Genomic DNA, 21,594 nt, shown 5'->3' with positions numbered 1-21,594 from the left:
TGGATCAATAACCTATGTATAACCCGCCTCCTCTTTCATCTAATGCGTCAACTATAAATGTAACATATTCAGATTTTGGATCCCAACCTAGTTTTGCGGTACACCGTATATTCTTCAAGAATGGTAGTCTGTCTTCATTTATTGCAATTGCTAAGTCAATAGGATCCAATTTGGTTGAAGTACCAAGCATTCCACTACTCTCTATATATAATGTTTTTAATGGTCTTGGGTACGCCAAATAAGACAAATTTTCTTCGTCAAAAAAAGCGCTGGAAACGTAATCAACCGAGATTTCCAACACAGTCAAGTTGGGGCAATAGTTGAAAACTAAGTCCAAGGCATTATCCTTCAATCCAGGCATTGGATACTGAATTTTCAAGGAGGTCAAATTCTTACCAAAACTGAACAATAGGCTGTGTAGACCAAAGTCCTTTATTGCTGGGCAATGTGCTAACTCCAACTGAGTTATTGTAGAAGGGAATTCGGATTGCATCAAGAAATCATCAGTTATACCTCCTGAAAGTCGTAAAAATGATAGTCTGGTAGGCCAGTGGATACTCTTGAAATCGTGTATTTCAATAGATGATCTCGGGAATGACAAATGCGTTAATTCATCCAAACTATTAATTGAGTTGAACAATTCTATCAAATTTAAAGTTTCCGACACAAGTCTTAAATCTAGGATTTTCAATTTCGTGCAGTTCTTTAATGCTATTAGTGGCCCTAGTCCAAAACTTGTTTGAGGAGCAACGAAAACTTCTAGGTTTGCTCTAGATCTTTTTAATAGCTTAGCAACAAAAGCATTTTTACCTGTCTGAATAATGTAGGAAAGATCTAGCTCTCTAATATTATTACCGATGGTTTTGTTGGACGATATGGTATCTACAAAAGCAAAAAAATTGGTTGCTTTTAAAGTAGGTCTCCTATATATCATCGGAAGTGCTATTAGGTAAAACAATTTACAAACCCTTAGATATTTTGGCTTCAATTTTCCTTTTGCCTCTAGAATTTCGAGAATATAAACTATTATTTCCACTGGCAATTTCATCATCTTCAGAGCTGATTCAAATTCTTCCTTACGAATTTCCATAGTTCTCTTGAACTCCTCGTTTCGATTGTTAATGCAACACCTTAAAACGTCAACTTTTTCAAACTGAGATCTTGGCCAGATTTTGTTCTTGAAATTCTGTTGACTCGTTAAAACATAAACCGAATTTATACTCAAATTAGTATTCGTGTTAAAATCTTCATAGTTTCCATATTGGTCTTTCGACTTCAATGCATTTTCTTCTTCTTCGTTTTCATATTCTTCGTCACTACTATTAACTTCGGTGAAATTAGACTTATAAACGTACCTCCGGTAGGGAGGACGTATTTTCTTGGATCGTCTTTTATTAGCTATTTTGACTAATGTATGTTTCTTTTACAGAAGAATAGATCGGAATGTTACTATTTACAGGTTCATAAATTCTTCTGTTGAGGTGATAAAGAAGTAAACATATATAAAACTCATCCTACAAATGTATTATTTGAAGATCATGCCCCCGGTTTCGAGCGATGATGCGATAACATTTTTTATTTCTACACTAAATGCTGCAAATTTATTTACTCTTCATCATATAATCTCACTGGTGTAAATAGACTGTTTTCTGGGAGCGTTCTTAAGTCATAATACCTCAGTAATTTATTGAAAACCATTTTTCTAGCTTTCAAATCATAAAGTGCTTTGTCGCTTTCTGTATTGGTTTTAATTTTGCCTGACCTTGCAGCATTGGGGGATAAATGGAATTGTTTCATAGCTAGAAATGGTTTTGATCCTGGTTCTCTATGATCTGTGTTTTTGATACGTTTTGCTCCGTCAGAATCTTTATCCTTTGATGTTTGGTTTATTATAGGATATGCAATAAATATGTGGTAGAATATTTTGGGAAAGAAAGATAAGACTGCCACGTAAAATCTAAGGATATTGAAAGGAATTTTGAAACAAACTAAAGTAAAAAGATTTTTCAATCTCTCTAAAGGAGCTAAATAAGTATTGATAATTGTTTCAAGCTTTTCTGTTGTAAGAAACAAATGCTTTGTTAAGATTTCCCATATAAGACTCTTAAGTAATCTGGTAGTTGCTGTATAATTCTCTATTTGCTCTTTGCAAAAACTCATTAAAATAGGTTTAACTTCTGAATGTAAAATCTGTTTTGTTGTCAACGGATCCTTGATTAAGTCAATAATCGAAATATTCTGTAAAATATTCAGCACAATAAGCTTCAATTTAAATAGGATGTTACTGTTCTTCTCCTCCATATTACCCATTATGCTCAGCTGTTCAGAACCATACCCTATCAACTCGTTTATTCTATAATCTAGTAGGTTGTCCGGAATATAAGGTATATTACTATTATTATCTTCGTACACTAGATTTCTTGTCACCAAGTTCTTAATCGATGACGAGAATGGTAAGCCATGTAGTGAAAAATAACCACTACCAACACCTTTGTGTTTATCTTCTTTTTCACAGTCATCATCAAAATAATTCGAATTATAATCTGAAACATTCTCGAGATCAGATTGTTTTATATCGATCCGATGCAGATGTGGTTGCTCAAATATCGATTCGTTGAAAGACGATAAGTTTGTAGAACTGGAAATCAGTTTTTGAGGTCTAACCCGTTTCGAAATATTATCTGAGAACTTCTCTTGTTTATCAACTATACCTCCTAGCATTTTACCTATACCTTTTTCGTCTCTGGCTTCTTGTTCTCTCCTCTCTTGTAGTTCCATTAATTCGCTATTTAGTTGGTTCTCGTCACCGTCTTCTTCTTCTATATCAGATTCTTCAAATATTGTGTGCATTGGCTGCTTGTCGTTGTTCAACATTGATGGTAACGACAAACGCTTGTAAGACTTTTGAGTTAACTTATTTTCAGAAGAGGATAAATTCAAAGGAAACGGTTTCAAAAACACAGACCGTTGGTTATCCAATCCCTCGTTTTTATGATTATTTATTTGACTTATTACTTTCTCAAGCTTTTTCAATGACATATTGATCTTAGCATATTCATTAGCTTGAGTAATTAATAGACTCTGAATCATTTCATCCTGTCTGTTTGCTTTATCTTGTAGTACTTCTATACTCTTTTTATAGGAAACAACCCCACCTTCAATATTTGCATTTAGTTTTCCGGTAGTGACTAGACTGCCCAACCCATTCATTAGTCCACCCATTTTATTATTATCTTCACTTGAAGAACTTGAGGGTATGACAAAATCCATATGGGCCGTTTTTAATCCATTAGATTTCACACGATCCTTGTTGATTTTATCTTGAATGTCATCTACTGTGTGTTTCTGCAATCTTTCCGTCAAGATTAAGACTAACCTAAAAATCTCCAAAAACAGAAATAGCATAATATTCAAATTACTGAAAACTAATCTCCTTCTTGTATCTTCTATGTTAATGTAGTTTCGAGACCATCTCATGATCCCAGCTCCCATGCATGTGCATACAAAGCACAACAGAAGCGAATAATTTTCATATTTGCAGAGCTTCTTGAAAGCCTTGATTTTTTTAGTGAGAATCTCGCTGTTCACCTCCTCCGTCGTAGACACCCTGTGCACGAATGCATTGGTGCTTTCCAAAAGCTTGCTCTGGGCTTCAATTATGTTTTTGTGCCAATTCCACGGCCATTCGATTGTGAAGTTTATAAACCAACTCACCAAAATAACCATGAAGCTGTCGGTTACCAAATTCGCCATATCAATGCTCGTACGACCATTTTCCCCCATCGCTGGCGTCATAATGCCAATTATCGAAGGTAACAATATCACCACCAATGCAAAGTATTTAATAATTCCCCGGTCTATCTTTGAATCCGATTTCTCCATCTGTTTGAACGGCGACAAAATAGCCTCTATGTCCGAATTGAAAATATCAATTTCCTTCTCGTATTCTTCACTTCTCAGGCTCCCTTCCTGTTTCGCTTTTCCATGTCCCAATCTTTCCATTTTCCTCTGGTAGTATAATTGTCTTTTATCGTTTGCACCCCCTTTACTTTTGACGCTATGGCCATTAACCAAAGCGCCTGTCTCCTTTTTGTGCCTATTACCTTCTACCAGCTTCTCCACAATTAATGACTTCTCTTTTCCTTCATTAGCGTCCATCCAAAACCCTATCATCACCAATACTTCAAGTGGTTTTCTTTCTGAGACTAGGAAGATACTAACACATTTATAGTCAAAATGCCTCCTCCGGCTGTTTTTGCAACCCAAATTACTTAACTTCCTAATCAGGAAGTAAGTGATTTTATTTCCGTCGTTGATTTCATCTTGTGATCATTTGCCATTTGTCGTATGTGTACCGGATAATTTTACACAAAATCAATCAGGGACCAAATTTCAGACGAAAATTTTTCTCCCCGGTATAAGATAGTTGATTATTATAATTAATTTTAGTGATAAATAGATAGTTACATCGTAAAATGGTTTTAGTTAAAGATTTATTACACCCATCCCCTGCTACCGAAAGACAAAGTCACAAATTGAAGACTTTGGTCCAAGAACCAAGATCATACTTCATGGACGTTAAGTGTCAAGGATGTTTAAACATCACCACTGTTTTCTCTCACGCCCAAACAGCTGTCAGTTGTGACAATTGCTCTACTGTTTTATGTGCCCCAACTGGTGGTAAGGCTAAATTGACCGAAGGATGCTCATTCAGAAAGAAGTAAATGGTTATAAATCGTATGACATATTCCTCGAAGGGTAAATTTGACATTAATGTATAATAGAGATTTTGGTTTGTTAATTGAGGGTCCGGTATTGACTCTATTCGTTGAGACGCTGAAAGTTTGAGCTATTGATAGTTCTAAGGCTACGTTTTATAGATAAAGATATATGAATTCGCAAAGCAATATATAGTTACCAATAAACTGTTCTGTTCTTTTAGACATATACTGTGATATTACTATTTACAGGCTGTATAAATCTACCTATGTACGTAATTTGGCCTCTGGGGGTCCTACTATTTGCCATCGTAATCGGTTGGGTTGACGGTGAAACCCGCCTTCTTACCCTTGGTTTTATATTTCTTTGAAGACTCCATCGAAGTCGCCAAGGAGTCAGCAAAAGTGACGATGTCGTCCTCGAATGCATTTTCCGACGAGCTGACAATTTTTTTGAACTTCTTCTTTCTTTGTTCCTTTAAAAAGGTTTTCTTATGAGCCTTGGAAAGAAAGTCTAGCTTTTCTCTAGTCTTATCAGAAATTTGGTTTTTCACAATCACACTCTTCTTGCCTAATGCCCATGAATCGCCTCTATCTGCTTTTCTTGCATCATGATAGACTTGTTTACCCAAACTCTTAGGTATTTGCCAGGTTTCGATATTACCCGATGATGCACAGACATTTAACTTCACATTATTCTTTATTTTTGTAGGATTGTCAACAACTCTCGGCCAGTTCGTGGGATCAAATTCATCCAACTTGTTTGAATTGTTATATTCACGTTCGCTTTCAATTTTCTTGATTGTTTCGACATCATTCAATGCTCTTTCGGCAATCAAATATGAAAACGATCCTGATTCAGTGTTTCTACCTGATGGTCTTCCTGAGCCTTCTAAATTCTGCAAAGTCTTCTTTGAAAGTTTATCAATACCAAATCCATCTTCCGAAGATTTATCCCAAGCGGTTGACAACCTGCGTCCTTTTTTCAATTCCATTGTATACTTCGGTCTTTCAACAGTTTTATTGAAAGAGCAGAAATTTAATCTGTGTTTGTGAGATGGGATTTTATAATATTTGGGATCGCCTAATTGCAATGGGCATTTACCGTGATGTGGGCAAGGAGCGATTATGCTTATATGAAAATCAACACTTTCTGTGCCTAACTTTGCTTCTTCTTCCACAGGAATAACTTCAAACTCCTCGTTATCCTCCATCTCGAACTTCAAGTCATCCTCGCTAGGTTTGCCATATTTATCATTTAATTCCTGTTCAAACAATTCTTCATCTTCTCTTTCATATTTTGCAAGTAATTCCTCCTCAAACTTGATATCATCTTCAGTGATAAGCTGATCATCCTTTTTTAATTTTTGAGGTTTCAACTTCGATCCTTTAACGTATGGTCTCGGAACTTTTCCAATTTCAGTACTATAAGATTCTGGTCTAATCATGATTTGTCTTGCTCTTGCAATTGTTTCAAATCCCAATGCATTACCTCTTTCAACTAGTACTAAATGCCCTCCGGGACTCAATAATTTTAAGATCATGTGAATATTGATGTCGATGTCTCTTGGAAAATTAAATTCTCTGGTTAATAATGCCTGGTTTACAATGATTAGATCGTATTTTTTGGTTACAGGCAACGAATCTCTCAATTTCGTCTTAAGTTTGATATCTGATGTCAGAACAGGCCCAACATATTCCTCATCCAATTCTTCTTGTTCCTCTTGTTCTTCCTCTTGTATCTCTGATTCCTCGTCGATTTGCAGTTTGTCACTTTCTTTGATATTGTTTACTGCGCTTAGATCGTTAGCCGAATCTTCCTCTACTTCCTCTTCAGTGAGGTTTTCATTCATTTGACGAGACAAAATGATCTTGGCTCGCTTCTTCATCTCAAAATTATTTCTCCCAACAATGTACGCATCTTTTTCATCAGGAATATATTCATCCCCCATTATTTCATTCAACGCAACCATACCCGTAGCTGGCCCATACCCAATATCAAGAACACTCTTTGGGTTAAAAATGTCCTTTCCGACCCTTTTTTGCAATTCTAGCAATACCTGACGGACATGAGAATAGTCCTGCAAAAATAAAGCTGCAATATGTGCATCACAATCTAAAGCCGTTTCAGGTGCATTTTGAATCTGATCCTTATTTAAACTTTGGTAAATCTTTGCTGCCTTCTCTCTTAGTCTATCGGGGTATACCATCCTTAAAATATTATTATTGATACAATTTGCAATCTCTGACGGCAACTTCGTGACACTTCGATCACTTCTTCCCACCAACGTTAAATCATGTAGTCTGGCTTCTTCTGCAGTATCTCCTTTAATAAACGATCCATCTTCATTACGAAATGGTGAATCGTACATATATTGTTCGTTTTGGGTTCCTTGCCTTTTCACATAATCTTCGTCTGTCTCATTCAAATTATTATCCTTTTTCAAACTTTCGCTTCTAACAAGCTGTCCGAAAAGCTCACCGTGTCTTCTCATTTCAAACGGTAACGAGGACGCTTCTGACGAAACAGATGACCCAAAATCATCATCTTTAATAAATTCATAAGTAGAAGAGTCTAATTTCAACTTGTCATGGTCATTAGATGTCGATTTATATCTAACCACAGATTGGTTTGGAATACCAAATCGTCTTAACTTGAAAGCAGTCGATCTCCTTGATAATCCTCTAATCATATAACACAAATCCTTAATTAATACTACTTTTTTTTGACTTAGAATCTTCTACAATGATGTGAAAAATTATCTACTAGCAGATGGGTCGCATATAATGTCTAACCTGCAAACTTAATGTGCGACATTATTTGATAATATTTTTACACGTTTGTTCATTGGATATGAACGACGGGAAACTAAATAAGGGTCATTGTGTGAATTATAATCATTATTCTGTCGTATAATATGTTTGCTAGAAGTTCAGTCCATTATGGTGCATCGTTAGCAGTCGTGGGAGCATTTTTAATCAAACCTTCGCAAATCCTGAATGAACCTAAACGTAGATTTTACGAAGATGAATCGGACGTTATTCCAGTTCCTGGTACCATTACACCATCGCCAGGCACAGAAATAGAAGCATTGGGTCCAAACAAGTTAGTTGACGGTATTTCTGTGCGTTCTACCAGCACACTTGAGTCATATTTCAGAGCTATTAGAGAATCTGCAGTTCAAGGGATTAATCTGGTCCAACACTACATGAACCAAGGATACACGAAGTACAACGAAACGGAAAGACAAGTAACGGACACCATGGCCGAATTACATTACAAACCTGAAGATCTCTTGCCAAGCACCCTTTACATTGTGATAGCAACTATGTCCGGTAACATCATGGCACGTCAAAGAGGTCTCATTGCAAAGACTACATTCCCATTGGTATTAGGGTTAGCATCGTTCAGATATTTCTTGCCACAAACATTCAATAATGTGTCGGGTTTTGTCTGGAACTTAGAGAAAAGGGCCTTACCTGACTTGGCCGAGCAACAACAATTGGCCCTCGCCAAAGCAGACCAGTTTGTCCAAGGTGTTGAAAAGTCATCGCAAAGAAACCAGAAACGTTTAGAGGATAGTGCCAACTCCTTGAGAAAGTCCATAGCCCAAGTTACTGGTTTAAATATAGATGAGGAAGTCTCAAAAAAATAAACTAGAATAGATTACCTACAACTTACTAAAAGTCCATATTATAATTAAAAGTTTTTTATTCTTAGACCATCTTGAAACAGTTCCACTGCTTTATTTATTTCATTGCTTTATTAGTATCGTTCAATACATGAAATATTTGTTGATAAAAATCACAAGCCGCATGCATTTTTTTTGGTTGCACAAATATAAAGATATCAGAATTCACAAACTTTGATATCTTCTTGTTTACATAAAAACCGATACCATCCGTAATATACAACTCGTTGAGACCAAGGCGATATTGGTATTAATAATTTATTACATATGTCGTAAGCATTCCTTGATTTTTAAAGATCTCACTCCATCAAATACTAACAATTTTTAGCAATATCTTTCATACCAAAGGTATAACAGGTTCAAATCCTAAAGGAGGATATTCAGCTGAACTCCCCAGTGTTTCCAAATACTCAACTCCTACTTCTAATTTCAATAATGAAAATATGTCTGACTCGTTTATGGTGCGTCCTACGACTGCATTTATGAAGGTGTTTGATAAGTTCTCAGCTATATCCGGGTTTGGTAATACGTCGGGCAATAATACCGATAATATAAACAGTTTTGCAAACAGTGCCAGCAAAGATAAAAAGCAGAATAATGTTCTGGCATCACAATTGCAAAATAAAATAGGAAAGATTTCAAGACTCGAAAATAGGCTTATGTCTTTACAAGATAGTCTCACCAGCGATTTAATTGACTGGGGATCAGGGATTCCTAATCCTGATAGTGAGCGTATGGTTAAGAACTTCAGTTTGTTGTTGGCAGCTCAGAAGGATTCTAGTGTACTAATAATTGAAAAATTAGACAAGCTCAAGTTGAATTTGGCGTTTGTAAACGAAAGAGAAAAGAAACAGAACGATCTACTTGCTGCAAAAACAAAAATATTAAAACAGTTGCGCTACAGTGAAGTAAAATATGGCCCAAATGCTTCTTCAACGACACTCTTGAAAGAAAAATTGGAAGAAAATGTTTGTAATTTAGGTGTTGTTGAAATACAATACATAAGGGCCATAACAAAAAATTTGAAAGATGCATTAATTGATTACTTATATGCCTTGCAGTCTGTTTCGGCTAATATAAGTGAGGCTACTAATGATTATTACGAGGTTTTACTATCCTTGGAATCGGGTCATGATTTGGCACGTAATTCCCCTAGAAAAATTGGTAATGGAATGGGCATAGGTGTTGGATTGAATAATAGGAAAGATCTTAACTTTAATACTTCAAATTCGTATGGGCTTCTGAGTAAATCGGCAAATGATGCTGACTATAGCCTGCCCAAGAATAGTGATTTTCAGGAAAGAAATAGCCCTATAAGAATGACCTCACAAGTTGTTGAAGATTATCAGAATTATACAAATTGTGTTGAATGCCAGAAAAATAACAAGTATCACCATAGACTTATCACCCCTTGTACACACAACGGTCAAAATATTGACTCTAGAACCTCCAAGTCCACACATATGTCAGCTACACGAATTTCCCCTGATAGCATTAGTGAACAGGGATTTGAAATAAAAGATGGCTACCTGCCTAGTGAACATTGGAATTAATTCATTAAATGCATTTATTCGTATCTTAAATTTTTAGAAAATAAATCTACTCATCTCGTATATACAGTGGTTTATTGCGGTAGTTATTCCTAGTACAACAGTACTTCAAGAATAAATTTAGCACATCTTTATCTCTAGTTTCTATTACCACTTCTAAAAAATTTTTTACCTATCTCATATGATGAAATCATAATTGCACACGATGGAGCAATCTTTAAGACACGAGGGCCTATTCCACTATATAAAGCTCTTAATCCTTCTTGTTTATAAATTGTAGTTAAGAATTTGAACATCGAGGGTCTCTTATGGGTTGTTTCTTTGCCAACTTGTTCACTTGTAATTTGTAACCTTGTCTTCCCGACATCAAAAGGGTGGGTGCAAAATGCTCCGATTGTTCCCGATAATGATCCTGATATAAAACTCGTAGCAAAGATTTTCCAATCCTCAACAGGCTCTGCTATGTTAGACTTCTGAAAATCGGCGTTGAGTACCGTACTTATTTTATCTTTGAATAGCTCGTAACACGACCAATAAATTCCAGAAAACGGTACATCTCTCCATAATGTAATTTTTAACCCTCTGAATAAGGTTCCCATACCCTTCTGTTTCACTATCGAATACAGATCCTTGAATAGATTGGATAAGATTTTTGGATTAGCCAGTTTGTCAGAAGGAATAGATTGCAATCTGGTTTTTAGTAATTCTATAGGAGCAACAAAAGTCGCTGCCATGACTCTTGCACAAGATCCACAAACTAATGGGTTTAGTATATATGACTTTAATGGTGAATTATCTCTTATGTACTCATATCCCGTAAAATATATGATGTTTGAAGGAATTGTCATAAACAATGTAAGAGAAAGTCCTCTCCACAATGTAAATATTCCTTCATGTTTGCTGATAGTTGAAAATCCCTGAAACGTCGACGTGATTTTAAAACAGTTTTCGGCACCCTTACAATAGTTTTGAGATAACCAAAATAATTCTGGTGGCATTCCGGCCGTTGATTTATGCTTCGCTATTACATCCGCCGGGAAATGCACTTCACAACATGGTTTACTAATAGGCAAAATTTCTTGTTGTTGAATACGAATCCTCACAACATCGAATGGTGTAACTACTAAAGATGTCACGAACGATCCCAGACATGCACTAATCATTCTTTGTAATAACGTTATGTCTTCGCTACTCTTCGGTGACAAGCTGGTAAGCGATGCCTTGGCTTTTTGTATCGTCGATAAATTATTAAAACGGAGATCATCTTCCTCTATACCCGCCGCTAGCTCAGAAGACATCGACATTTTCCTAAATCTATTCACTAATGGCCTTATATTCGATATCTATTAGAAAGAAATATGTATTTAAAATTTGGTGCACGAAAATTGCTATTGATGGCGAGCACTTTCACTCCGAGAACCGGTATTATGCAAGAAATGCTTCTTATTATCGATAAACGTAACTACTGAACTAACTAGTACTCCTGTATAACGTCATTGCATGTGTACACATTGATGTGTCCATCTTGATTGTAATTTGTAGCCATCATCATTCTATGCGGGTGAAAAGTGGTACTTGACAAATAACTTGACGTTCTGTTTGACAAGTATGTGTCATGAGGATTTTTCAAAGTGGTTAGTAAATCACCAGATGTAGTCCATAATTTAACAGATTTTGAACCAGTAGTTATTATTGGAGCATGTTCATGGGCATCTATACATCTCATAGACTTTTCAGGTGAGTTGGTATACGTTAAAACTGGGTCGTTTAATCGTATATCCCACAAATTTACAAAACCATCGGAAGATCCGCTAACCAATTCTCTGTAACCACCTCTTTGCATATGAACATTTCTTATTGAGCCATGGCCAGTGATATTTTTGTATGCTTGGTCTGGATTGTTCGCGTTCCGAGTTTTTGAGTGCCAAGTCTTTACCATAGATTCTCTCGAATCTAACCTTCTGTCATAAACTCGTAAACTGCCATCATCGAACCCGGCAATAAAAATATTTCCTGCTACTTGATCGGAGGTCAACGAAGTGATTGACGAGGATGATCTTGCAGGAATATCTACTAGACATAGCTCTCTAGGAGCATCCCATACTCTGATTATCTTAACATCACCACTGACTAATAGAGACCCTCTCGATTGCTGCCATTCGGAAATTAATCCAGAACTTTTTGAAGTTAACAATAAATCAGTCAAGGCTCTCCAAGATGAAACTAATTCGACATTCCGTTCACCTATATTATTTGCAGTGTGGAAATTTTTATAGATTTTAATGACCCCATCAGAAGAACCTGTCAACAATAAAGGTAAATCGTCTTCATTGAGAAACTTAATATCAGTAATTTTCGTCCCAAATGGATTACAATTGGAGAATTTTCCAACCATTTTATTCATTTCCCAGTCCCAGACGGACACATTATCCTTCTCATCACTAGCAACTAATATTTTTTCAAATTGAGTAAATTTGATTAACTTAGGTTGCGACTTATTATTCATAATAGTCAAGCTCTTATTCCAATCTCCTCTGATTGCTACACTCTTTTGAGATTGAGTCTCTTGGATAATAGCTTCGTTTCTATTCCTTCTCCATAATCTTTTAACGTATTCCTCCGAGCCAGGTTCGTCAATTTCATTTTTAGACATTTGAGGTTCCTGAAAATATTCACAACTGTATTCGAAAAAACCTGATTCAGCAGGCAATTTCGGTTCGATGGACAACTTTCTGGGTCTGAAACGGGGAGTCTTAGGTTTGTATTCTACACCATAACTGCTCGCAATAGGGCCTGAGTTCAAGATTCTAGTGAAATGCTTCAACTCGTTATCGTCATTCATTTGAAATGACTTTATAAGTTTAAAGAGTGATAAATTCTTCAACTTTGAAGAAATAGATTCTGCATCAGAATCATCACTCGCAATTGTATTTCTATCCATATCATTAGTTGAAGCTGACCTTGTTTTAATTGAGGATCCATTAATAGTCAACATATTGTTTTTTCGCTCTACTGTTGGCCCGCTTGAAACTTGACGCCTGTTTGGATGAGAACCATTTAAAGAAGCTAATTGACGGTTCACGATTGGTTTCGAGGGTTTAAAGGTCTCGTTAATATTAATAGTTGATTTGCTCAATAAGTAGTCTTGCATTTCTTTAACCAAAGGACCTAAATCGCTTTCATTTAGCTTAACCATAACCGAATCAATTAAAACTTCTGCCATTTGTTTGACTTCCAAATGTGGATCTTCCGATAAGATTAGTAATGATTTCCAAAGTGAACTAAAGATCGAACCATATGCGGGCGACTTTTTACGGAATTCACTCAAATAATTAGAATTGTCAATAAGAACGATTTCTTCCTCTAACTGGTTGAATGCTAGAACAAGAAAGAACTTCGAATAAATACTAATGAATTTATTGATGAAATAAACGATTTCTTTTCTAACCATTGAAGATCCATCTCCAAGCAAACTTAAAATGGTATTTGCAAGTCTCAAGTCTTGTTGTCTTAATTCATCTCTCCTTAAATCTGGCCCAACATTCATATGAGAACGTTGCTGTTGCTGATGTGATTGCTGTGGCGGTTGAAAGTCTGCTGAGTCACTTAAGAAATTAGTCAAAGCTAAAACAATTGAAGTCCTGACTTCTGGTATTGGATCATTGATCATCATCAAAAACTTGTTTAAATAGCCATCCTTATAAATTATCCACTTTCCATCGGGGTAATTCATCCAAAGTTGGGAAAGTAATAAGCAACACCATTGTCTTAATAAGGGGTTTTCGCTAGTTGAGAGAAACTTCAAACAATTATTAATCAACTCAATCGAAAAACATAACCTTTGACCATTTTTAAAGTCCTTAATGAATAATGTTAAAATAAATGCACTCATCGCTTTGTGATCATCATTAATTAAGATATTAGCGCCAGATGCATTAATATTATCACCTCCATTAATTTGATTCAATGGATTTGAATTTAAAATTATGTAGAAATAATTGTAACCTTTATCCTTACATAACTCTTGCTGCGTGCTTTTATAGTCGATTGCCATAATCCTTGCCCAAATAAAAATTAAAACCGGTTTCAATTCTTGAGCTGGACTTTGCAATAACTTTAATACGTAAGGGAAAATACCAATTGATAAAGAAAGATAAACCGCCCATGGACCCAAATCTAAAAACTTAGACAATAATATCAAAGCCCTTAATCTGTGAACCTGTGAAAGCAAAACCTGCAAGACTATTGGCAATTGCTCCGGTGGCTCCTTTGTAGATGATCCCGCATACTTCAACCATATTTCAAATGCAGTTAACTGTTGTTCGAAAAATGTTGAATGTTGATAATTTGCCAAATTAGGAGGAGCTGATACTGTTGAATTTAAATTGCCTGTGCTAGCTGAAGTAGTAATGGATGCTTGTGTTGAAGAATTGGACTTAGATTGAGAATTTGTTCCTGTTTTGTCTAATAGTGATTGAGGAAATGGTTGTTGTTTAACCAATTGAGATTGATTTAGCGAGGCACCCGATTGAGGGTCCGGATTACTGTTCTTAAGTAATTGGGCAAATACTTGGTCTATAGCCAAATCCCAGGAATCCCACATACGGTGAAATCTGACCGTATCAGGCAAGGGTGGATCACTTATAGGATTACAATTAAGATGAGGCATTATTCTTTTAGCTAATAGGAAATTCCTAAACAATGCTGCGACCATTAAATCCTGCCTAAACAATCTCTTAAATATAGGTCTCGATAAGGATGCCCACGCTATTGTATCAGTGATAGCTGTAAATATCCAATTTAATTCCCCTAACGGGGTTCTCCTGTCAGTTAATTTTCCAGGAATGATAACTGTACCTGTAGCATTTCGAGGTAATAAATTGTAATAGTTTTTCTTTAGTGGAGATTGCATTATGAACCATTTAATACTTATATCAATAGGACATGTCAAACAACATGTAAATAAATCCGCTGGTAAATCTGGACTCATTGGCAAGAGTTCGTTGCTTTTACAAGCCGCCAATTGAATGCAATCTAAATATGCTGAAGTTGGAGATGGCGCACTTAGGTCATGATTACCTTCATTATCATCATCAATCCTTTTCTGTGCAAATTTCTTGAAATTATGAACAATATTACCTGCACTGTTACAATCATACACGAATATGACAGGCGCCCCCAACCAGGTTTGCAAATCGTATAAAGATATTGGAATGTATTGTGTGTAGCCTCTGTTGAACACCCAAATCTCACCACTAGGGGTCGGCTGAGGGACTCCATGCCCGTTGTAATGAAACAAAATCCTTTCATCCTTCGCATTTCGTCTGAGAGTATTACAGAATCGTTTCACGTCTTCCACACATGGGTCTAACGACTGTTTGTAACGAGTTCTCAACGACAATGTCTCATACTGAGATTGCAAATTCTTTCCGATGGTTTCAATTGCCTTCTTGGTGTCCGAGAAAAGCGATGGATCACACCATGCCTCGTACTTTGCACACGGGTATGTCTTCATTACATCCGGTGGATCAACTCCCAAATTCAAACACAACACAAGCACTGCGCTTATTGTTTTCTGTCGCTCCCTCATCACTTTCCAATCGGTAATCGGTTGGTAATTCTTGATATATTCGCTCGACAGTTTCATCTCGTCTGTGATTGGGTTCCCATTAGTATTATGTCTCTTATCATCGAAATAAATATAGAACGAATTAGCCAACAACGTCAAAAAGTTTTCTGAATTGTAGTCTTCATCAAACCCGTGTCTCATTTTATCGTTTAAAGGTTTCAACGTTCCTGGCCCGTATATCAATTGTGAAGTCATTTTGAACGATACCTATCAAATGCTAAATATATACCGCCTTTTTTTACCTTGAAATGAGACAGCGGCCCGAATGTAAAATCCTTATTGATATATTAGATATCTATATGAAGCTGATAAATACTATGGAGAATGTATATCGGTTAAGATCATACTAATTGATAAAGGACAATAAATTCGTACTAGAATTGAGTCGTTGGTCACGTGATTTTCTACTATATGTTTACGTTAACATGGGGCTGATTCTATTGCAAGAACTATAGACAATAATGTTACGATGTTAATCGAGGATGTAGAGTGATAAGATTGAAGATTGAAGATTGAAGAGGGTGAAGAATTGGCTGGAACTAATACCGATATGAAAATTTTTGAGTTTTCAAAAAGGGTTAATTTTTGATTTTTTGCCAAATAGTAATAAGGAATTCAGCCTATTTAATATATTGGTCATGAGGGTATCCTATTAATCATAGTGGCATTAGTAGATGTACTATGTCTATCTTCATATTTTTAATATGCGCCTTTCGTTTTACGTTTTGGGTCGCAGAGTGATTAGAGTTATATCTTACAGTTCTTTGATATCTCTTCCTCTTGATATCCCAGCTTACAAGTGTCATACAAATTCACCTCCATTTTGAATCATATATCACTCTATTTATCGGTATTTTATGTAACTGTTCTTGACCTGTTCTTGATCTATGTCATTTGCAGCCATAGCAATCGCACACGAGTTGGTCGCGGTTCAGTATTTGTCTTTATTCTAGACCTAGTATTTTCTATTTCTTTTAACCACCTCTCCCACATAGACTATTTTTAGTTTGGACTCATTGACCATATTCCTTAAGAAAGGATTTCAGCTGAGTAGAGAGAGGGATTAGTCCTCTTTTTTTTAGTTTAGGGTTATTTTGCAGCCCATTGGTCTTCTTCGTCGCACGAGAATTATAAGCTGAAGGAACACCATCAATGGTCGCTATAAAACTCTTTATGTGTTAGTATGAGCTATTATGTTCAAGTAAATGTTGAGTATAAATATATGATTATATAGTCTGTGATTTTAAAGATAACGGATTAATCATAATAAATAGGAATAATGACATGTACTTCTCTGGCGAAAATAGCGATGATATTAGCATTCATGAATCGGGTAGACAAGTATGAAGGTGAATCCAAAGTTATGCGCAAGTGTCCAGAACGATGAAGAAAGAACACAAGATTCTCTTTGGATACTCACTTATTGCGGAGTCGAAATAATGGAACAGCAGAGCTCACTGAGAAGAAGTTAGTGACCAAAAGCCGTGCGTCCATTTTTATGAGCACAGTTCCTGATTATCTGGCTCTTGTCTATATCAGTGAAGCAATGGTTAAAGCTGAGATTAAAAGGATGACTAGTGATCGGTTTAAGAATAGCTTTCTTGCTACGCTTGATACTGCTTTTAATGAGTCGACTAATTGTAACCCATGTTAAATCAATATTATTTTTATCCATTAGGAAACCCTGTGCATGTAGAGCATCATATCCAAGAATACTTTAATAGCTCAATATCTGGGCCAATTCAAACCCTTTACCGTGATATATGTGATAAGCACCACAGCTTTGGAAGTGCTTCATACTTAAGCCCCCGTTAGATAAAAATAATATAATAGATCCTAATATTATTCACTTGATGATAAAAAGTCAGACCCCGATGGGCATTATACTGACATTTGTTTCGGGTTAGGTGAGTAGATTTCAAAACAGAAAAATATTATTTCTTCCAAGGGTTGGAGGATCTAAGAGAAGCTATAAAACACACCAGGCGAATGACGCATCAGACTGAGCACTTGTATTCACACAAAATGTGGTACCCTAGCGTATTATCTGCGTTAGTTCTAAGGAAACATTTCACCTATGCCTTCCTTTGCGGCACGGAGTTTTAATATTAGACCATCAATCCTTTTCAGGGTTTTTCAAATATGACATTAAAAATAAACAAATGGTCATAGATTACTATATCATCAGTGATCCGGAAACTGTTGTGCATTGAAACTGATACACTTAATACGAAAATGAGACTAAAGATAGATCTTACTATAGCCCACAAAACCTATAGGTCGGATCCATTTGAGAATGTTCTTCCTAGACATTTAGGTTCTGGTAGTATCCAAACCTCAAAATGGCGAAAATGGAAGAAAACACCGAGAAAGTAAACTGTGATGTAACTCAGGGGAATACATATTGTCGAGTAGTTTACGATTCAGCAAACATTTATTCTAGTTTAGAACTGAGCCTCCTATCAACGGTGTTTGTCAAATTGTACCACTACTCTAAACAATTATGGAAAGAGAATGATTTAGCATGTTTTACTATTCCTGATACAAAATGTTATTATGATATGTTCTTCAATTAACTTGAAATTAATAAAAGAATTAGGAATTCTCATTTGCATCAAAATTTCCTAAACTTATAGTTTCCAGGTATTGGAATGGTCTTTCTGGCCAACAAATGCATATCTTTGAATATTTAGGTAAAGAATTACCATTCGAAGCATGGAATAGGGACAAAGTGTATAATGTTATTAAATCAAGACTCGACGAAATCCATCTGTTGGAAATTTCTCACAATGATGTTACGGAGACTAATATTCAAGTTTCTGAGTCTGGTATAGTTTCCTTGATTGATTTTGGGTTATCGGAATATCCAAGCAGTGAAGAGCATATATCGAACGACATCATATCTCTTAAACGCATATTTCGGCAGTATACCCATGATAATGATTCACAAGGTGACCCAGCCACACAAAAGAGTAAAAATCTGATTAATGACAAATCCTTCACCCATAGTAATTACGAAATTGATGATATCACTTCTAACGAGGTAGATTTTGACGAGATGAGCTCCGAGTCACATACGGCAGCCACAACACAACTTGAAAAAAGTAAAGTGTTGCTTCAATTTAACGTCTGAACTTAATTGTATCACAATCTATTATGGAAAGAACATTGAGCACCAATATTACCTATTGAAAGCATAATATTAGCGGTTCCAACTTGATTAAAGTCTATTATCTTGCTCCTATAAACCAATTCATGAACATATATTGCCTTTTGTATATTATTATTATATTTTTATTATCATACACATATCCCTGCACTAGCTGATCTGCAATAGGGCTTGAATAGGGCATGTAAGAGATTTCGTAATTGTATTGCGACCTGATGGCTTTCCTCTTCCTATAGCTCCTCTGAGTCATCTTTATTTTGTAATATACCCCTTATGCATGTTTCGGTTTAATACATCCCACAATTGAGAGACGAACTCCATTAGCCATTCGAAGCAACCTCTTGTAGGATAACGTCTGTAGTATTGGATAAATTTGTATGTGTAATTACCGAAATGATTTTTCAGATTTTTTGTCACTCAAATGATTCTTGACCAACGATCCACAAGAATTGATGAGTCAAAGGACGAATTCATTGTATTCGAATACATATACGATTAAATAAACGTCTTTGAGATTTCAAAAGTGTTGAATAGAAATATTTTTCGTGTTCTTAGAGCTAATATGTCAACAAGTAGAACTCCAATTCCATTTTCAAGGGAATCTTTAGAACAGGTCTTGAAGAGAAGATTCTTCTTCGCACCAGCATTCGAAATATACGGCGGTGTTTCAGGGTTGTATGACTATGGTCCTCCAGGATGTGCCTTACAAGCTAACATTATGGATACGTGGAGAAAGCACTTCATCTTAGAAGAAGATATGTTGGAAGTCGACTGTACGATGTTGACTCCTCATGAAGTTTTGAAGACTTCTGGACATGTTGATAAATTCGCAGATTGGATGTGCAGAGATTTAAAGACAGGTGAAATTTTCAGAGCAGACCACTTGGTTGAAGAAGTCTTGGAAGCCAGATTAAAGGGTGACAAAGCAGCAAGAGGTGTGGCTATAAATGAAGGTGAAGAAGAAGATGCCGATAAAAAGAAGAGAAAGAAGAAGGTTAAGGAAATCAAGAGCATCAAGTTAGATGACGAGGTCGTCAAGGAATACGAAAATGTCTTGGCTCAAATCGATGGTTACTCTGGCTCGCAATTAGGTGAATTAATGACCAAGTACAAGATTAATAACCCGGCTACTGATGGCCCATTAGAACTTCCAATTGAATTCAACTTGATGTTCGAGACTGCCATTGGTCCTTCTGGTCAATTGAAGGGATTTTTGAGACCAGAAACAGCTCAAGGTCAATTTTTAAACTTCTCCAAGTTATTAGACTGTAACAATGAAAAGATGCCATTCGCCTCTGCTTCCATTGGTAAGTCTTTCAGAAATGAAATTTCTCCTAGAGCAGGTTTGTTGAGAGTTCGTGAATTCTTGATGGCTGAAATTGAACACTATGTCGACCCTGACAACAAATCCCACAGTAGGTTTGATGAAATCAAAGACTTAAAGTTGAAGTTTTTACCTAAGGGTGTTCAGGAATCCGGTTCTAATGAATTAACTGAAAAATCTCTTGGCGAAGCTGTTTCTTCTGGTATGGTTGATAATGAAACCTTAGGTTATTTCTTAGCCAGAATTTACTCATTCTTAATTAAAATCGGTGTTGATCCTTCTAGATTAAGGTTCAGACAACATATGTCAAATGAAATGGCCCATTATGCTGCTGATTGTTGGGATGCCGAATTACACACTTCTTATGGTTGGATCGAATGTGTCGGATGTGCTGATAGATCTGCTTATGATTTGAGTGTTCATTCTGCTAGAACTAATGAAAAATTAGTTGTAAGACAACCATTACCTGAACCTGTCCTCGTTGAAAAATATGAGGTCAACATTGCGAAAAAGAAGTTCGGTCCAAAATTCAGAAAGGATGCTGGAACTGTTGAAAACTGGTTATTAGCAAGAACCCAATGTGAATTAGAAGATTTATGCAAGGAGTTGAATGAAAATAATAAGATTGTATTCAAGATTGACTCGATTCCAAACAGCATTGAGTTAGATACTGAATTCGTCAAGATTGAGAAGGTAAAGAGAACTGAACATATTCGTGAATTCACCCCTAATGTTATCGAACCATCTTTCGGTATCGGCCGTATTCTTTACTCTATTTTCGAACATCAATTCTGGGCAAGACCAGAAGATAAGGACAGAACTGTCTTATCTCTTCCACCTTTAGTTGCTCCAACTAAAGTCTTATTAGTCCCATTGTCATCTAATGCCGAATTACAGCCTATTGTTAAGAAGATCTCCGCTTTCTTAAGAAAAGAACAAGTACCATTCAAGGTTGATGACTCCTCTGCTTCTATTGGTAAGAGATATGCTAGAAATGATGAATTAGGTACGCCATTCGGTATTACCATTGATTTTGATTCCGTTAAGGATGAATCTGTTACTTTAAGAGATAGAGATTCTACTAAGCAAGTTAGAGGTTCTCTTGAAGACATTGTCGAAGCTATTAAAGATATTGCCTACAATAATGTTTCTTGGACTGATGGTACTTCTAAGCTTACTCCATTTGACTCTCAATCAGAGGCCTAATTAAGCGTATAGTTTCTATTTAGAATTATATATTCTCGAAGTTGCTTTTTATTGTGAAATATTGTAGGAATCTGAATGTAGGTCGAAAATAAAGTATAAAATTAACTCTATTGCAATTATATGTGAAACTGTATTTTCTCAGACCTATATAAATTGGGCGTGTGGTCTAGTGGTATGATTCTCGCTTTGGGCGACGATTTAGGAAACTAAATTGATTTCTACAAGCATGCGAGAGGCCCTGGGTTCAATTCCCAGCTCGCCCCATTTAATTTTTTTTTTACCATATCATAACTATTCTGACCATAT

General features: G+C 36.0%; 12 protein-coding genes and 1 non-coding gene across 13 annotated transcripts; 8 read left to right on the top strand and 5 right to left on the bottom strand. All coding sequences in view use genetic code 12, as the record gives it.

Annotated features, from left to right (window-relative positions):
* Positions 1–4: 4 nt before the first annotated feature.
* On the bottom strand, positions 5–1,090 carry DEHA2E07964g (DEHA2E07964p; the record flags this gene model as incomplete). The annotated part of the gene is made up of 1 exon (XM_459656.1): positions 5–1,090. The coding sequence occupies one exon, from the start codon at positions 1,088–1,090 to the stop codon at positions 5–7; it is 1,086 nt and encodes a 361-aa protein (XP_459656.2).
* Positions 1,091–1,605: 515 nt separating this feature from the next.
* DEHA2E07942g (DEHA2E07942p) lies at positions 1,606–4,173 on the bottom strand (the record flags this gene model as incomplete). The annotated part of the gene is made up of 1 exon (XM_459655.1): positions 1,606–4,173. One exon carries the CDS (start codon positions 4,171–4,173, stop codon positions 1,606–1,608), a length of 2,568 nt encoding a protein of 855 aa, XP_459655.2.
* Positions 4,174–4,475: 302 nt separating this feature from the next.
* Positions 4,476–4,724, top strand: DEHA2E07920g (40S ribosomal protein S27; the record flags this gene model as incomplete). Its single annotated transcript, XM_459654.1, has 1 exon — positions 4,476–4,724. One exon carries the CDS (start codon positions 4,476–4,478, stop codon positions 4,722–4,724), a length of 249 nt encoding a protein of 82 aa, XP_459654.1.
* Positions 4,725–5,017: 293 nt separating this feature from the next.
* Positions 5,018–7,411, bottom strand: DEHA2E07898g (mitochondrial 37S ribosomal protein RSM22; the record flags this gene model as incomplete). The annotated part of the gene is made up of 1 exon (XM_459653.1): positions 5,018–7,411. One exon carries the CDS (start codon positions 7,409–7,411, stop codon positions 5,018–5,020), a length of 2,394 nt encoding a protein of 797 aa, XP_459653.2.
* Positions 7,412–7,636: 225 nt separating this feature from the next.
* Positions 7,637–8,374, top strand: DEHA2E07876g (DEHA2E07876p; the record flags this gene model as incomplete). The annotated part of the gene is made up of 1 exon (XM_459652.1): positions 7,637–8,374. One exon carries the CDS (start codon positions 7,637–7,639, stop codon positions 8,372–8,374), a length of 738 nt encoding a protein of 245 aa, XP_459652.2.
* Positions 8,375–8,853: 479 nt separating this feature from the next.
* On the top strand, positions 8,854–9,963 carry DEHA2E07854g (DEHA2E07854p; the record flags this gene model as incomplete). The annotated part of the gene is made up of 1 exon (XM_459651.1): positions 8,854–9,963. The coding sequence occupies one exon, from the start codon at positions 8,854–8,856 to the stop codon at positions 9,961–9,963; it is 1,110 nt and encodes a 369-aa protein (XP_459651.2).
* Positions 9,964–10,097: 134 nt separating this feature from the next.
* On the bottom strand, positions 10,098–11,264 carry DEHA2E07832g (DEHA2E07832p; the record flags this gene model as incomplete). The annotated part of the gene is made up of 1 exon (XM_459650.2): positions 10,098–11,264. The coding sequence occupies one exon, from the start codon at positions 11,262–11,264 to the stop codon at positions 10,098–10,100; it is 1,167 nt and encodes a 388-aa protein (XP_459650.2).
* Positions 11,265–11,434: 170 nt separating this feature from the next.
* On the bottom strand, positions 11,435–15,730 carry DEHA2E07810g (DEHA2E07810p; the record flags this gene model as incomplete). Its single annotated transcript, XM_459649.1, has 1 exon — positions 11,435–15,730. The coding sequence occupies one exon, from the start codon at positions 15,728–15,730 to the stop codon at positions 11,435–11,437; it is 4,296 nt and encodes a 1,431-aa protein (XP_459649.2).
* A 1,357-nt stretch (positions 15,731–17,087) lies between these two features.
* DEHA2E07788g (DEHA2E07788p) lies at positions 17,088–17,243 on the top strand (the record flags this gene model as incomplete). Its single annotated transcript, XM_002770394.1, has 1 exon — positions 17,088–17,243. The coding sequence occupies one exon, from the start codon at positions 17,088–17,090 to the stop codon at positions 17,241–17,243; it is 156 nt and encodes a 51-aa protein (XP_002770440.1).
* Positions 17,244–17,931: 688 nt separating this feature from the next.
* On the top strand, positions 17,932–18,165 carry DEHA2E07766g (DEHA2E07766p; the record flags this gene model as incomplete). The annotated part of the gene is made up of 1 exon (XM_002770393.1): positions 17,932–18,165. The coding sequence occupies one exon, from the start codon at positions 17,932–17,934 to the stop codon at positions 18,163–18,165; it is 234 nt and encodes a 77-aa protein (XP_002770439.1).
* Positions 18,166–18,260: 95 nt separating this feature from the next.
* On the top strand, positions 18,261–18,722 carry DEHA2E07744g (DEHA2E07744p; the record flags this gene model as incomplete). Its single annotated transcript, XM_459647.1, has 1 exon — positions 18,261–18,722. One exon carries the CDS (start codon positions 18,261–18,263, stop codon positions 18,720–18,722), a length of 462 nt encoding a protein of 153 aa, XP_459647.2.
* A 598-nt stretch (positions 18,723–19,320) lies between these two features.
* DEHA2E07722g (DEHA2E07722p) lies at positions 19,321–21,288 on the top strand (the record flags this gene model as incomplete). The annotated part of the gene is made up of 1 exon (XM_459646.1): positions 19,321–21,288. The coding sequence occupies one exon, from the start codon at positions 19,321–19,323 to the stop codon at positions 21,286–21,288; it is 1,968 nt and encodes a 655-aa protein (XP_459646.1).
* A 155-nt stretch (positions 21,289–21,443) lies between these two features.
* On the top strand, positions 21,444–21,551 carry DEHA2E07700r. The gene is made up of 2 exons: positions 21,444–21,480; positions 21,515–21,551. It is a non-coding gene; the product is annotated as a tRNA-Pro (tRNA).
* Positions 21,552–21,594: the final 43 nt, after the last annotated feature.

Source organism: Debaryomyces hansenii (assembly GCF_000006445.2).
Source record: "Debaryomyces hansenii CBS767 chromosome E complete sequence".
NCBI lineage: Eukaryota > Fungi > Ascomycota > Pichiomycetes > Serinales > Debaryomycetaceae > Debaryomyces > Debaryomyces hansenii.
The sequence above is the reverse complement of the archived record's forward strand: the minus strand, read 5'-3'. Positions and strand labels throughout refer to the sequence as shown.